At 39.7% G+C, this 17,085-nt stretch overlaps 1 protein-coding gene across 1 annotated transcript in view; it reads left to right on the plus strand.

Moving 5' to 3' along the window:
• Window positions 1–17,085, plus strand: part of SLC2A1 (solute carrier family 2 member 1) — a 582,025-nt gene that overhangs the window by 549,537 nt on the left and 15,403 nt on the right. Inside the window, exon 9 of the mRNA XM_044063044.1 lies at window positions 4,967–5,170. Within this exon, the coding sequence (XP_043918979.1) occupies window positions 4,967–5,170 (204 nt within the window). The remainder of the gene's footprint in view (window positions 1–4,966; window positions 5,171–17,085) is intronic.

Consider the following 17,085-nt stretch of genomic DNA (forward strand, 5'->3'; position numbering starts at 1 on the left):
TATATATATATATATATATATATATATATATATATATATATATATACATATACAGCTATATATTTATATATCTTTATATATATAAGCTTTAAATCATTCTCACTGGAAGTAACCATAACACAAAACCACCCCCGTTAGCAACAATTAGACTGAAAACTTCTCCAATGCCAATTACAACCTGTTACGTGACAACATAAATAGCTTCGTAGCCCCTCCCCCCACTGATGGAACAGATACCTATGCTACGTTTATACACCACTGCTTTATACGAGCACCTGTACAGTTGTATTGACTCTGTTGTACCTGATAGAATGAAAGCAAGATCTTCAAGGAAAAACAAACCTGCCTGGTGGACAACTGCAATTAATAGGCTTTACAATAGGAGAAATAAGTTGCTGTCTAAGAGTAGGAAGTAATGGTCTCAAAACATGAAACACCTTCCTCAACTTAAGCAAATAAGTCTCATAGTGAAGTCCTCCAAAGCTAACTATGAATCCAAATTAGCTTCCGTAACTAAGGATAACCACAAGGCGTTCTTTAGTTACATCCATAACCTCAAAGGTAAGGCCCAGATTTGCACTGACTACATATACAGAAACTGTAGATATAGCAAACCTGCTGACTGACAGGTTAAGTGAAAACTTCACTCCCTTGTCCCTGCCACATACACCGCAAAACATCCCCAACACTTTTAAGTATCTCTGATAAGCAGGTCTTAAATGCCCTCTCCAAGGTCAAAAACACAGCCTGTATGGGACCAGACAACATCCTGGGCTGTGTTCTACATGGGTTAAAACAGGAGTTAGCATCACCATTGTGCACACTTTTCAATCTCTGCCTAAGCATTGGCTTCATCCCTGCAGAATGGAAAACAGCTACCATCATCCCTTTTCACAAAGGGGGCACTCCATGGACCCTGGGAACTACAGACCTATTAGCCTGACCAGCCTTATTTCCAAGGCCTTGGATCAAATCATCATGGACCTTATTAACAAAGATATAGGAAATCTCCAAACGCTCAACCCCACCCAGTTTGGCTCTGTCAAGGGGAGATCATGCCTGTTAAACTTGGTGGACTTCTTCGAGACAGTCACCAAAGCCCTAGACGAGGACAAATTTGTGCATTCAGCTGACCTAGACTTAGCCAATGGCTTTGACACAGTCCCCCACTCAGGCATCATTACTAAACTCACACAGCTGGGTATTAACCCATATATTGTCAGGTGGGCTGCACACCAGCTCACTGATAGAACTCATATGGTCAAAATAGGGGACTCCACTTCCTTCAGCAGTCCTGTAACCAGTGGTGTTCCAGAAGGATTGGCTGTGGGACCCCTACTGTTCAGAATATACCTCTCAGAAGTACAGGCTAAAACTAAAGGACTGTGGCTGACAAAGTTTGATGATGACTGCAGACTGGGAGCGATCATTGAAACCCCTAGCGATGTCAACATCCTTCAAGAAGGTCTTATACAGACTAATGACTGGTGCCAAAGTCATGGTCTTAAACAATACAAAAAAATGCATTATTATCCTCTTCGGCAAGGGTGATGTTCCTGCAAACTACCACATCAATAGCAATACCACCCTAAATACGCAGTCATTGGTGAGCGATTTTGGCACACAGGTCGACAGCAACCTTAACGTCGATTATCATGTCTCCATAGTGGTAAGAAGGGCATTTTATATTGCTCATCTCATAAATAAGGACATTGCCTCCAGAAAAACAGAGGTTATAACCCCCCTGTACTCTTCCCTCACAGGCCAATAACAGAGTACAACGCACCCTTTAGTATGTTCCTTTTCAAACACCTGCAGCAATTTGAGACACTGCAAAGATTCCGTACAAAGAAAATTCAGGATCTCCAAGATCTGTCTTATGTAGACAGACTGAAATCATTGTCACTTTACTCTTGTGTCATATAGAATGCTCAGAGGCGACCTGTGCCTTGCATGTAGAGCAATCTCTGACCCAGATTTAATGGAAATGCTGCACGTTCTCAAATCAAATGGCACAAGGGTCACACCCTCAAAGGACCTTAACCTGGTATGCGACATCAAAGAACTTGCTGGAGAGACAGATTTATCTCACAGAGGTTGCCCCATCTTTGGAACAAACTTCCTATTCATGTTAATCAAAGTCCATCATTGGCCCTATTTAAGCATAGTTTGGATGATTGGATGGGAAACTGAAAAGTCACTCTGGGGGTTCCACCTGTGTCCCTCTTGGACAGGGCAGTAGGTGGTGATTTACTATCTGCTTGGACCAGACACTCTTGGGAATATGGGTTGAACTTGGCTAGGCTTGTAAGGGCCCTGGGACCATTAGCCTAGTAACCTCCTATGATCCTATGCTCCTAACCTTGAACCAAAATTCTCAAGCCTTCTTCTCAAAGATCAATTGTGAACCATATCGAAAATAACAAAAAAAATTCCTCTTTTTTTCTGCACCTCCACACCCTATACTCAATGTATACTCCAACTCTGCAGTGGAGAAACGGCAAATTTCCCATTCCCCACTGTAATGCGATCTCACTCAGAAAAAGCAGGTAACCTTCAATCAGCTAATTTTTGATTAGCTGTACCAGCTATTCCAGTGTTCGACTAAATGTCTTCTCAATGAAATAAAGGTAACCCATTTGCACACAAACATGCAAACACACATGCATGCATTCGTGAGTACACACACACATACATAAATACATGCATATGTACAGGCATACAAATTGCTGGCAAAAGAAAACACAGCACTTTGTAGAGGAAGATGTAAGATTTTATTAACAATATTCTTGATGGAAATGAATGAATGAACTTTTGAGTCAGTAGCATGCAACCCAGAATGTGTGTATGAATTAATCTGCATCAAATGACTCCTTTGTTAATTAACATAAAACCTAGAATTGCAAAAGCTAAAATAATCTTGGGTTTACCTTTACAAAACTGAATCACAGTGGTGCAATTGCTCGTATGAGCGAATCGTAACCATGAAAGTCATAACAGCGACAATTTAACATGTTCGAAAATCAGCAAATTGAAAAGCAGATTTGCTGATTTTCTAACATAAATATCGAAAGAAAAATCTAATGAAGTGTAAATTGGGGGGGCAAGCCCCCTTGCACCCCCCATGTTGGGGGGCTGCACCCCCACACACCCCTACTTTAATATTTAACTCTGAGATCGCACTACAGTGGGGAAAGGGACCATTTTCCGATCACCGCTATAGTGCAATCCGCTCCAAAATGCTGAATGCGCAATGAGCAAATGTCACTGTGCATTCGCTCATTGCACATTCAAACCTTTTTTCTGTTTGGCGTTTTTGCAAACTTTGCAAACTGCCTTTCGGACAATAGCTGTTCGCCCTTATGCAATACGCACACGTGAAGGTAAACCTAATCTTACTGATTTCATCATTCAAAATGTTATGTGTATGCGTAGCATACGTATACCTTTTGCTTTTTAAATTTGCTTTGCATAATACAGGCTTTGATAAAATTCTGCCATTAATTCCAAATGCTTCTCAACTACCCAGTTTAATTTTCTTTTATGCCCTTTTTTTTCTGCAGTCTGGCATTTAAAGAAAAAAAAATGAATACCTGCATTATGGCTCTGTACTTAACTAGTGCATCCATTATTCCACTTTTTAATACCTCACTAATGTGTTTCATTTCCCTCCCTGTGTCTGTGATTTGCTGTCTTTACATAAAGCATAACAGAGCCACATTGCCCTTATTTTAGAAATGCATCCTGTCTTGCAAATGACATAAATGTTAAGCTCATAACTGACGTTCCTGGGTACAGAAAGATGTTGGGTTCATTAACGAAAGGCTATATACAGTGCATTTGTGACTTTTAAGTGGACCCCTTCAGTACTTCTGTGTTTGTGGAGCTGATTCATGGGTATGCAGCATAGTCATAAAATGTCAGGTTATAGAAATTGTCAGTAGAAATATGAGAAATATGGGGGGGTAGATGGGTTTATTTGATTTAAATGAATCACATTGGCAAGTCAGACTGTATGTTTGCAAGGGTTTGAAATTAATGACAGGTTTTCATTAAGTTTTACATTTTGTGAAGTAAATAAATAACCAATATATATCTAAACACCTATTTTATCCATTCATCTATCTTTATATATTTATACATTTATATATTTATGTATTCATAAATGGAGAGAGCTAGCAATATGTATGGAAAATGAGTATATTTTTGGCTTTGACAGTGCTATTAATACTGGAATAACCTGAAGTTGATTAATTAATGTTTACATGCTGGATTGCATGTTGCTTGAATTTTTGTATTATATAATCTGAAACTAGAAAGCTCACCTGTTTGTTTCCAGCATGAGTATTTTCCTCATGTCAGTGCTGCAGTTTTGTTTTGTACTGTGAGAGTAGTTCAAACAATGCTTAGCAATTCCATTACATTATTACTCTATCCTCAGATGGAAACCGAAGGTTTTCCTAGTGTACATATACTCAAGTATACTTAATATTATTATTGTTATTATTATTACTATATTATTATTGTTATTTTGTTATTATTATTATTATTGTTATGGTTAGGCCCTAGATGTCTGAGTTCTACTTTACTTTGATATGCAAAAGGAGATTTAAATAAAAAGCAATTATGGGAAAGTGTTAACTTTGAACTGATTACAGACACAGCAAACGTGAGTGAAACGCACGAACAATGGAGCAATGGCTTATGTTTCTCTTGTTGAATACAGATGTGCATATCTCATTGGTAAAAGGTCAGCCTATTATCCTAATGTTAGTATTCAATAAAAATAATTCAAAAAAGGAAAATTTGTATATATATGTCTGTCTCACAAATTTACCTTTCTCTCATTTACATGTCCTTCTGTTGTTTAAATGCCAGTGTGTTATATTGTTGGATTGTAGATATTTTTGTATGTGTGACCAAAAACATACATATTCCATGCAAATACTTTGTGTTTTGTCAACAGGAAACTGCCCCATGGATGTCTTATGTTAGTATTATTGCCATCTTTGGTTTTGTGGCATTCTTTGAAATTGGACCAGGTCCTATCCCATGGTTTATTGTTGCTGAGCTCTTCAGTCAAGGTCCTCGCCCAGCTGCCATTGCTGTTGCTGGTTTGTCAAACTGGACATCAAATTTCATTGTGGGAATGGGTTTCCAATATGTTGAGGTAAGTTTGAACATGTCTTATTTCGTGACTCTTGTCATTTTTTTGATTTCTTTGTAAAAAATGTATCCCAGTGTCTACAGAAAACATGGCAGTGTCAGGAACTCTTTTGTTTAGCATTTGTTTTGTTTTGTTTTTTATCTCCAGACGTTGAACCAAGACCTCTGACTAATGAAATTTGTAGACAGCTGAGAACTGGGAGACATTGTCAAGTCCCCCTCTGATGCCCAACCCTTCAACAAGAACCCACACTTGTTAAAACCCGGTGCACTAAAAATGATTTCAAATTAAATGTTAAAAAGTATGATATTGTTACATTTGGTAGCCAGTCCTTCCTTCTAGCTATGGCATAGATAATACCCCACTTCAGACTGAGATTGTTGCTAAAGGAATATAATCAAACTGTAAAGAGGTCATTGTCCATTTATATTCAGCATTGATTAGGCAAATAAGTAAACACAGTACCCCTTTTGGGATGTACCTCACTAGGCTTAACAAACACTTACAAAATCTCCAGAGATTCCTAACTAAGAAGTTTACCGGCTTAAACCCTAAGCTACCAGAAAAGACTAGAGGCATTGTCCCTTTATGCAGTGTCTTACCAATTTATGAGGGAAGATCCTGCATTGTTTTATGTATAAGGACCCAGTGGTCCTGGATCTCATTTATCTCTACAAATTAAATACCTGAACCAGCAATCTACATCTTTACCCGCAGATAAATAAAACACTGTTGAAAAACAGGTTAATTATACAAGGCCTCCACTACTCTGGGGTAGGCTCTCCTTGCATATTAAGGAGTGTGATACACTATCTTCCTTCAAATGGGACCTGTGATTCACAAATTCACCTCCACGTGACTGGTCTATTCCCTTCTCAAGAGAGGAGGTACAGTCTAAGGGTGGGTACTGGCAAGGGGTAGATGACCAAAAGACTCAGTTGCCTTGAATTTCCTGTGATTCCCACCATAAAGTTTTTATCACAATAACACTTGTTATTGACAGTCCAGAACCTGCTCTAAATATTTAGTGTATTTTGGACCTAGATTATATTCCCCTGTATAACTTTGCATTTGCCTGATGTTATGTATTGTTGTGTTACATGGTATGTGGTAGCTGTTCTGTAACACTTGTCTGTTTTTTGTGTGGGAAAATAATGTATCTCTCTTGTATGTTAAAGGATCCATTTAGTCAAGATACCATAATGACCCTGATGAGTCCCATTTTTCAGTTTATTGGCTCAGTTTATTCAGTCTTGTAAGTACCATGTTATTTGCTGAATGTCTCACAACAGTTCTAGTTCCTCACAACCAGTTTATGCTGGCACTGTCAGCTACCTCGTTCAAAATTAATATTAACCTCTTGACTGTTTTACTTGGAACTTGTTTTATTCTGTTGAATGAAATGAAAGTTATGTACTTACCATAACACTAGATCCCTTCATTCATGTCCCTCCAATAGGACACATGTTGGATCCACCCAGCAATTACAGTGCTCCATCATCTAGCCCCTTAAGAATTGTCTTTCCCATAATGCATCTGTCCCCCAATTCACTCAGATCTTAAAAGAAGCTTAAGAGCTACCTGTGAGGTAGTGAAAGGAGACCGTTTTCATATCAGAAACAAACAGTCTTTCAGGCCCTACGAAAGAAATCAGGAGGCAGGTGGGACGGTTTTCCTATCAGATGGACATGAATGAAAGAATCTAGTGTTATGTTAGGTACATAACTTTTGCATCCTATTCATTCAATTTGTTCAGTCTGACGCATGGGTCAGAATCCTAAGCTCTGTACTTCCTGGGTTGCCTCATGACAGGAGACCATTTAGAACAGTAGTGGGGAAGGAAGCCTGGACACTGAAGAAGCAGTCCTGTTTGTAATGACTTATGAAGATATGTATAGATGACAAAGTAGCAGCATGACAGTTGTCATTTATGGAGGAGGATCTGAAGAAGGCTTTGGTGGTAGCAACAGACCTATCTGAATGTTCTTTGCTTTTCTTTGGCAAGGTCATATTTTGGTTCTCATAAACAAAGGTGATAGTCTGATAGCCATCAAGAAAGGGAAACTTTTGACACTTTTTGTCCCAGCCAGCTGGGGATGAAAGAAATAACCAAGTTTCTCATCTTTTCTAATGGATCTGGTTCTGTACAGATAGAAACAGAACTATTTTTGATCATCCAAGATGTGAAGAATGTATTCTCCCATGTTTGAATAGACTGAAGAATGAGTTAAGTTTGCTTCTGTTGCTACCTTGAGAAGGAAAGAGGGGTTAGTTCTGAGAGAAACCTTATCCTTGTGGCAAAGAATATAAGCTGGGATGTATGTTGCCACAAGAAAGAGGTGTGAGGCCACTGACCATTGACAGACTCTCACAGCTTACCAACATAAGGGGTATGATTTGGATCCTCCTTGCTTATTGCTGTACCAAACTACAGTCATAGTGTCTGTTTGTTGATCAAACCTTGGGGTAGATGGTCCTGAATTAGCTGGAACACTAGCAGGACTGCTATCAACTCCAAGACATTTATGTGTAAATTCACATCTATATCTAACCACTGATCTTGAACCATTCTTCCGTCAGAGAGGAGGCATCCATTGTCACCATCACTGCAGGTTTGGAGTAGTGAAAGATTTGCCTTACCAGTACCAGAGGCAAGGTTAACTATCACCTGAAATGAGCTTTTCATGAATTTGTGAGGGATATAGTTCTGAACAAAGATTGCATGTGCAGAGAACACTAAGCTTGTAGGAGGCACTGTAAAATTCTCATGTGTAAACATGTGTACTGAACAATTGTTAGAGAAGAAGCCATGAGGCCCAGAACTCTTAGAATCAAGACTGTTTAAGGAGCAGAAGAGAGCAGGAGCTACTGGATAGCCTCTCTTAGGGTCTAAATTATTTCCTGTGGAACAAAAACTATGGAATGGCTAATATCTAGCCTGCATCCTATGAAAGTGAGTGTCTATGTGGGGGACAGATAGAGCTTTTGAACATTGACTATAATTCCCAGTGAAGGGCAGAGAATGGACAGATTAAGCTGATATTTCCTGGCTTTGAGGAGTGACTCCATCAAGGGGCCAACTAGGAGCCAGTCATCCATGTACGGAAATATCTTGAATCCCATAAGTCATAAATGGGCTGCTATGATGACCATCAAGTTGGTAAATATCCTGGAGGCTGGGGTGAATTCAAATGGCAGGCCCCTGAACTGATAGTGATTGGCTCCTATGTGGAAGCATAGATACTTCCCTGACACCTGCAGAATCTTGATGTGAAGGTATGTGTCTTGAAGCTCTATTGAGCACATCCAATCATTCGTCCTGAGACAGGGTAGAAATGACTGCACCATGGCTATTGTGAACCATTTCTTGTGAACATAAATGTTGAGTTGTCTTAGGTCCAAGACTGGCTGGGATCCTTTGTTTTCTTTGGAACTGAAAAGAGCTTCAAATACATGCCTAGTCTGATCTGGTTTGGTAGGATCTCCTGGATTGCTGTTTTTTATAGGAGGTAGTTTATCTCTCTTAGAGCTGCTTCTGTCTGATTAGGGGGAACATCAGCAAATAGCCTGGTTGTTTGGGGTAGAATTAGCAAAAAGGAATTCAGTAGCCAATGGATATTAGCCATGTTACTATATATCCTCTATGATGACCTATCATGTGGAAAGATGGAGGAAGGGATGTCTCTGACCACCTTGAAAGAGAAGCAGTCATGCAAACTTGCAGGGAAACTGTTGCTTGCCATCCAGAAAGGGTCCACTTTATCTGTAGTTCTGTGAACTCCCCCCCCCCCCCATCTCTGGGACAGCATGCATTGAAGGGGCTTCCTCTGTCACAGTCATCCCTGTCAGAAGGCGAATCAAACTATTGACACTTAAACCTTCTAAACTAGAGAGAGAGAGAGAATGGGCACCATTTTGGTTCCTTGAATATGATCTTTGTGGGACCTCGAACTTGACTCTGTTGGCAGACAGGGTCTTACCATCTTTGCTCACACTTCTGCATTCTCTGTTTAACTGACGAGATGATCTATCAAATGGGTCATTAGTAAAATACATCTTGAAGTTGTCCATGAAGCCACACAGGCACAGTCATGCGTGATGTCTCATTGCAATGCCCGACCCATCACCGCATTGTGCATGGGGTGCATAGAGAGGTTAATTATGTTAGACATAGCATTTAGCATTGTCTCTAGTTGCTTAATAGCATCCATTGAAGAAGGGATCTTTGGAAGAGATAGGGCTTATTTAGCCAAATCTCTCTGGAACCTTTTCATCTGAGTGGTGTATTACAAGGGTTTATATTAGATATTCGAACACTTAAATGTTCAAATCTGTAAAGGTCGACCTTTAGAGATCGAACATTTAAACATTCAAATATCAATAAAAATAAAATTTAAAAAAAAAGAAAAAGAAAAGGGTTTAGGCAGGGGGGCAAACCCCCCTGCACCCCCCGCTACTTAAATATACCAAATCCGAGGTCGCACTTCAGTGCACTACAGTGCGGGAATGGAAAATTTCTCATTCACTACACTGTAGCACAATCTCGAAGTTGGTATATTTAAGTAGTGGGGGGTGTGGGGGTGCAGGGGGGCTTGCCCCCCTGCTTACACCCTTTAGTTTTTTTTTTTACTTTGTTTTTTTTTTTTAATTTTTATTAAAATCCGAACATTTAAATGTTCGATCTTTAAAGGTCGACCTTTAGAGATTCAAACATTTAAGCATTTGAATATCTAACATAGACCCTATTACAAGGCCCATAAAGTGAAAGTGCCTGAGGCATACGCCAACTTTCCCAGTCTATCCATCACCCTAGACTCTTTGTTAAGTGGGCAAATGGAAGCAGAGTCTTCTGAAAAGTTCTCATTTTGTAGCTGCCACCACAAAGATGGCATCAGCATATGGCTTATCCTTTTATGGGCAAATTTTTCTGTCTGGTTTCTTACTGACTGCTTTGCAGTTGTCCGATATCTGCCATTACCGCCTATCAACAAAGTCAATAAGCAGGTCAGTATTTGGATGGTGCCAAGTTGTAAGCCTCAAAGAGAACCGGGAAGTAAAGAGGCCAAGCTTCCATCTGGAGCATTAACTCTAGGATGTTGCCAAAAGAATCATCCTCCAGATGGAGAACCCCCTTGACCCTCTAAGTCTGAATCCAAATCTGTGATTGGAGATTCCAAAGGTGAATCTTAAGTGTTTCCTCCTGCATGTCCTCATTTTTTAAATTGTTAGGGGATACATCAGCTGACTTCACAGAGGACCTAGTCTCCTGATGGGCTGCTGGAATGAGACTTGTAGCTTGACTCTGACTGGGTGGCACCTAATGAGAAGGAGCCATGATAGGAAGAGAGCTGCACTTGAGGGACCTGTGAAAAGGTTACAGCTGGAGAAGCAGTCATCCTCCCAGCACCAGAAATTCTGATCCAATCTCTGTCAGATCTGAAGAACCTGCTTGGGTTGTCCATATCCTGAGACTAGGCTTGAAAATGTGGAGGTTGAACCACCCTGATGCAGGGATCGGAACCCAATGGTCAAGGGCTGAAGACCCTGACAGTAAAAATTATCCTGAAGATGGATCTGAAACTGGCATCAAGGCCAACACATCAGCTCCTCAGTCCCAAGACTGGCTTGGCTCTGAAATTGGAGCTAAAAGAGTTGTTTCCGTAAACCTTGAACAAAACAAAAATACAGAGCCAGCAAACCATGACATAAAAGTTTAATAGTATAAAAATAGGAGAACAAGGCAGATCGGTTTTGGCTATGAGTTTATCAAGCCTTCATCAGTTTAGTCTTCATCACTACACTGATGAAGGCTTGATAAACTCATAGCCGAAACTGGTCTGTCTTGTTCTCCTATTTTATATGACTTTTATGTCACGGTTTGCTGGGTCTGTATTTTTATTTTGCTGAAGGACTTTTGGAGACGTGCAGCTACCATACTTGCAGAGGCTCATTTCTTTTTGGTCCAAAAACCTTGAAGCCAAGGTCACAGTAAGAATTAGAGAAAAGAACACCGATCCCTGGGAAAGTGTTGAATCCAAGAGCACCAGAGCTGAGGGTCAGACTGCTAAATGAATCCGAATGGGGACAGATTGGGTGGATCCAATTGCTTTCAGTGCTGAAGGGGATAAAATGAATCACATTTCTGTCTGTGTCATAAGGAACTTCCACATGAAGAGGTCCAAGCCTGCTTCAGAAGTACTCCTGTAGGATCTGAAGGATTTGTTTCACAGAACTGAGGATGTCAAGGGATTAGGGTGCTGATCAGTCCTTTCCACAGCTGGTTCTTTACAGGCAAGTCAAGAAGAATGTTGAGATTCAAGGGAACTGGATCCAGACAGGTGGTGTAAGTCAGTATATGAGCCAAGCATTCCCTAATTTGAGTTTCTTTGGTGTTATAAAGAAGGACACTGGATCTGTTAGTCTCTTGATTGGATCTAAGTCCTTAACTTTTGGAGGTTTATCTGAATGTATTTTGTTTACTGAAACCTCCGAATCCAGTTGAAGATCAACTTGTTCCTTTGGTTGGCCAGAGTCCTGGTGCCAAACCCTTTACAAAATTTGCAGTATACTACCAAATGGGGAACACCTATGCAGACAGCACATTGGTTGTGTAGATCCTGAGGTGGAATCTTGTGCCTGCATATCAAGCATTTTTGAAGCTCATTTTTGTGTATTCATGTTAAACAAGTCAGCATACAACAAAGTACTTTAAACTGTAAACTGTCAGCTATAAAGACCAAAAAGTGTTCAATACACAATTTCCTTCAAACGACAAAACAATAAAATTGTTTTTGCAATTCTGAACTATTGGGCTAGATCAAACTTTGAACTATTGAGCTAGATCAAACTTTGAACTAGATCAAACTTTGAACTGTTGGGCTAGATCAAACTTTGAACTATTGAGCTAGATCAAACTTTGAACTATTGAGCTAGATCAAACTTTGAACTAGATCAAACTTTGAACTGTTGGGCTAGATCAAACTTTGAACTATTGAGCTAGATCAAACTTTGAACTATTGAGCTAGATCAAACTGAACTATTGAGCTAGATCAAACTTTGAACTATTGGGCTAGATCAAACTTTGAACTATTGGGCTAGATCAAACTTTGAACTATTGGGCTAAATCAAACTTTAAACTATTGAGCTAGATCAAACTTTGAACTGTTGAGCTAGATCAAACTTTGAATATGCAAGTAATGTTTACCCGACCAAAGCTAAAAGTTACTGCAGCACATGTACCAGCATGATTCTGTCATAGTCTATGTAGGTGTAAATGACCTGAGACATACATCATTTAACTATATGAAAAGAAAGATAACGGGTCTGTCTGAATATTTTTCACAGACAGGTACATGCCTTGCATTGATCAGCAGTCTACCTTCACCAAGGATGATGTCACAGTATGAACAGAAAATGATTGATTTTAACTAATTTCCTCAGCTTCCGCTGTCACTCCAGAGGAAATCAATATCTATCAGTATGGGAGGATATGGTTAACAGACCACATTGATTTTCAGTGATGGTCTGCACCTCTCCACCTGGGCTTTCAGATATTGGCTAAACCTTTAGCCACCCCTTAGAGCCTTTTTTAGGCAATGTCGAAATGACAAAACTACTAACATAAAAAACCTCAAAGCAACCTTAAGGTGTTACTGCTCAGTGCTAAGGGCCTAAAGAAGAAACTCCACACCCTACAAGCTATCTTAACAGTAGAGAATGTAGACATAAGGCTGCTACCATGACTTAGTTTAAAGCCACATAAAGTACTCCAGTAACAATGGAACGCTACAGTACTTTCCACACATTTAGACCAACAGCAGCATAGACATTGTCTAGAGGTGGATGTGTCTCGTTCTACATTAGCAACAAATACAGCTCCAGGTTGGTTAAATGGTATGATGCCCTGGAGTTTGTCCACTTTCAAGTCTCCATAGTCAAGGTTCATTACCATATCCTGGCCAGCTACAGGTTGCCCTCTATGACCCATGAAGCTCTCAACTCTTACCCACAATCTACTGGATACATTTACCAAATACACTATTCATGGAAGACTTTAACTACCCCTCTATAGACTGGGAAAGGTACAGTGCCTCTAACTCACAGGCACGACCTTTCCTGGACTTTATCAACACAAACACCTTGGACCTGATGTCACACACTTCAACCAGAGGAGCAAACATATTGGACTTAGTACTCACCAACACTGGAGAGCATTGCACACCCCCCTACCCATATGTCACATCCTCATTGGTGAGGTCAGACCACAAAGCTGTCTCCCTTGAAATAAAAATCAACCTGGAAAACCCAACTAAACCCATACCAGTAAGGAATTATTCTAAGCAAACCACTGTCCTATTAAATGACAGTTTGTCAAAACTCATGGCTCCCCAAACCTGAGAGAACACAGCTACCAATGCAGAATTATTTACAGAAACTGAGGCTGATGCACGTGCCAGAAGTAAGTCCAGATCTAATACCAAATAATAAATCAAACTAGTGGAATCCTTGTCATAACAGGGTAACAAAAGAAAACAACTAATGGCCAAAATCAGAAAGGGCAACTCTCATAGAGACAAGACATGATTCAACTAAACAAGAAACTAAGAGGTCTAATAAAGTCCAGCAAGGCCATCAGGATAGCCTCTCAGGCTGAGGACAGTCCCAAGGCCTTCTTCAGTGATGTCAGGAAGCTTAAAGGTACCACTCAGCAGTGTACAGAGCTAGTGGTAAATGACACAACATTCACTGAGCAGGCTGACCTAGCAGATCTAATGACTGATAAATTTAGCTCTAACTTTGTCCTCACACCCCCCAGTACCACCTGTGAAATCTCTTCTTGCATATCTCCGCAGCTGTCAACAGGGATCAGGTTCTGATGGCACTCACTAAGGTCAAAACTACTGCTTCAATATCCCCAGTTGCCTCCTAAATAGCCCAAAACATGACCTAACAGGACCACTTCAGGAGCTATTCACTACAGCCTCAAAATTGTGCCAGGTAAATGGAAGGCCACAACAGTCATCCCTGTTCATAAGGGTGGACCATCAACCAATCCCAGGAACTACAGCTCCATCTGTGACAAGTGTAATGTGCAAAGCCATGGAATGAGTTATCATGGAAATAATCAGCAAGGACATTGGCAAACAAAAGACACTGGACCCATCCCAGTTTGACTTTTTTAAGGGAAGGTCATGGCCACTCAGTCTGGTAGACATCTTTGAGATGGTCATCAAGGCTTTGGATAATGGGAAAACAGTGTATACTGCCTGCCTTGACCCGGCCACTTGGGTATTGTTACTGAAGTAACCTGAAAAAACATCTGTATAATAAATGTACTCAGGAAATAAAAAATGCAATTATTTATTGATATTTAGCGCTTTCATCTCCTGTAAGAGACTTCATCAGAATGCACCATCTTACATAAAATACCCCATTTAAATATATCTAATTAATGACATCACAACTGAACTTCATTAATCCCAGGAACTTTTACATAACATTAAAGGGACAGAATCATAAAGTGCTGAATGCACCGAATAACCAAAAGAAATGTATACTAAAATTGAATACATATATATTCTTATATAATAGCAAACCCACATATAGTAATATAACAAACCTCATAACATTATAAGGGGTTGGGAGGGTGGCCTAATGCTTAAGGTGTTTGCCTTACAAACACATGCTGCAGGGTTTGAGTCTCACAAGGAATAAGTGGCTAGGCTTAAAATGGCTCGCAAGGGCAGTTATCTTAGTACGAACCTATAAATGCTTTTTAAAAAAATGTTGTATATTAAAATATATACAAAATACTAAATCTATTTGTTCTTTCCAACAGCATGGGAGCAATGGAAACATTTTCATTCAAACCAGGTGGTAACATGGCAGCTAACTTAAGCTGCCATTGAGTTTCTCTTTCCTTTAAAACATTCTTCCAGTCCCCACCCCTTGGATTCATCTTTACAATGTCCAAAATTCCAAACATAAATTTCACAAAACCTGGGCAAGTAAGGGAATGCTTATATAAAGCACTGGATAATTTATTATTTTTATGTCATTATTATGCTTGTGCACTCTATTTTTTAACATACATTGTTTTACCCACATAATAATGAGTACGACATACAAACTGCCAAATATACTAATCCTGTGGTATTGCAATTCCCTTTCATAAATACTAATCTGCTGTCTAGATCATTGCTAAGAACAATACTGCCCTGTTTGATAATATATGGACATTGTGCACACATGCCACGTAGTCTGGTTCCCAGGCCAACCACATCAGTCCCATCTGTTTTCATTTCAAATATTTTTTTTTTAGGTTTAAACCCATCTTATTAATAAACATAGGTTTTTCACCTACTTTATTAAAAATCTCCCTGTTTGTTCTAAAAATATTCCAGCTGGATTCCATTGCTTTTTTATTTTATTGGTGTTACTATTGAACTGTAATACACAGGTTTTTTCAAATTTACTATTCTGATAACCATCCCCAGAATCACTGACATTTTTGGTAAAACGTACCTCCAGAAGTGGCTTATAAAAAACACCCCATTTATGATATACTTCATTTAAAACTTCCTCCACCAAGTAGTTGGGATATCCTCTCTCCCGAAACATATTGGAAACCTTCGCAGGTTTGGGGCCCAAGTCTTCCAAATGTGAGGTCATACGGGCCACCCTAATGGCATGACCCTTAACAATGCTTTTCTTCTGTCCCATGGGATGATTACTTTCAAAATGCAAATATGCATTACAAAAAGTATCCTTTCTGTAAATTCTGGACCTGAAAGTATTGACTCCTTTGGAAATATAGGTATCGAAATAGTTAATACCTTTTGTATTGTTCTGGTATGTAAAATCTAAAAAGTCAGTGCTCGAATTTAAATATTGAATAAACTTGGGAATTTCAGACTCAAGACCCTCCCAAAGGATAAAGATGTCATCCAAATAGCGTACATACAACTTAACATTACCCCAAACAAGGACAATTTTTTACATACAGATTCTCCCAACCCAGAAGAACCAAATTAGCATACACAGGTGAGCACACTACCCCCATGGCCACACCCCTGATCTGTTGATAATATTCTCCCTCAAACCATAAAAATTTATTTCCAGAACTATGCTCATCAAGTCACAGAACAGTGTAGCCATGTCATGTTCCAGGTCAGATTCCTGGAATAATACCCATTCAAATAAAAGGAGACCTTCCCCCTTTGGGATTGTAGTGAACAAGTCCTTAACTTCCACTGTTAAAAATACAATATTTTCTGTCCACAACTCTTTTTTTTAACAAACTCCAAAACTCCCAAAAATCCTTTATCAAGCTAGGAGTCTTATCAATCACATACTGTACACAGGAATCAATTAAAACAGCCAAAGGGTAAATTTTGGAGCCCCTAGCACCCACAATAGTTTCATAGGTAGGTACTAAGCTATTGGCCCTAGGGCCTGTATAAGGCTAGCCAAAAGGTACCCTGGCTTTCGCCACCCAAGAAAATTATTTTCCTGCGCTACTGTTGAGCAGTGCCACAGAAGTGAACCGCAGGGTGAATTTCCTATCTCCCATCCAATCATCAAGATTTTTCTTGAAGAGTGCTAATGAGAAGCTTTGTTTGATATAGATAGGTAGTTTGTTCCAGAGTATGAGAAGACTCTGGGACAGGAATCTATCCCTCCAGCATGTTCTGTTTATTGTGGTGACAAAGTTTAGGCCCCTAGAGCGTGTAGCTTGGAGGGATTGGGATTTCAAGTGGAGCATGTCCAAATGCTCTCGGTTTGACATAGCTTTGTATGTTAGGCAGAGATCACCTCTGAGTAGGCGATATGCGATGGAGTAAAGCTGCAGTTTTTTGAGACGGTCTGCGTAGGGCATCTGTTTGAGGCTGGTAATCCTCTTTGCGAGGTATTTCTGT

This window comes from Protopterus annectens, chromosome 2.part1 (assembly GCF_019279795.1).
Source record: "Protopterus annectens isolate FY-2018-M chromosome 2.part1, PAN1.0, whole genome shotgun sequence".
NCBI lineage: Eukaryota > Metazoa > Chordata > Ceratodontiformes > Protopteridae > Protopterus > Protopterus annectens.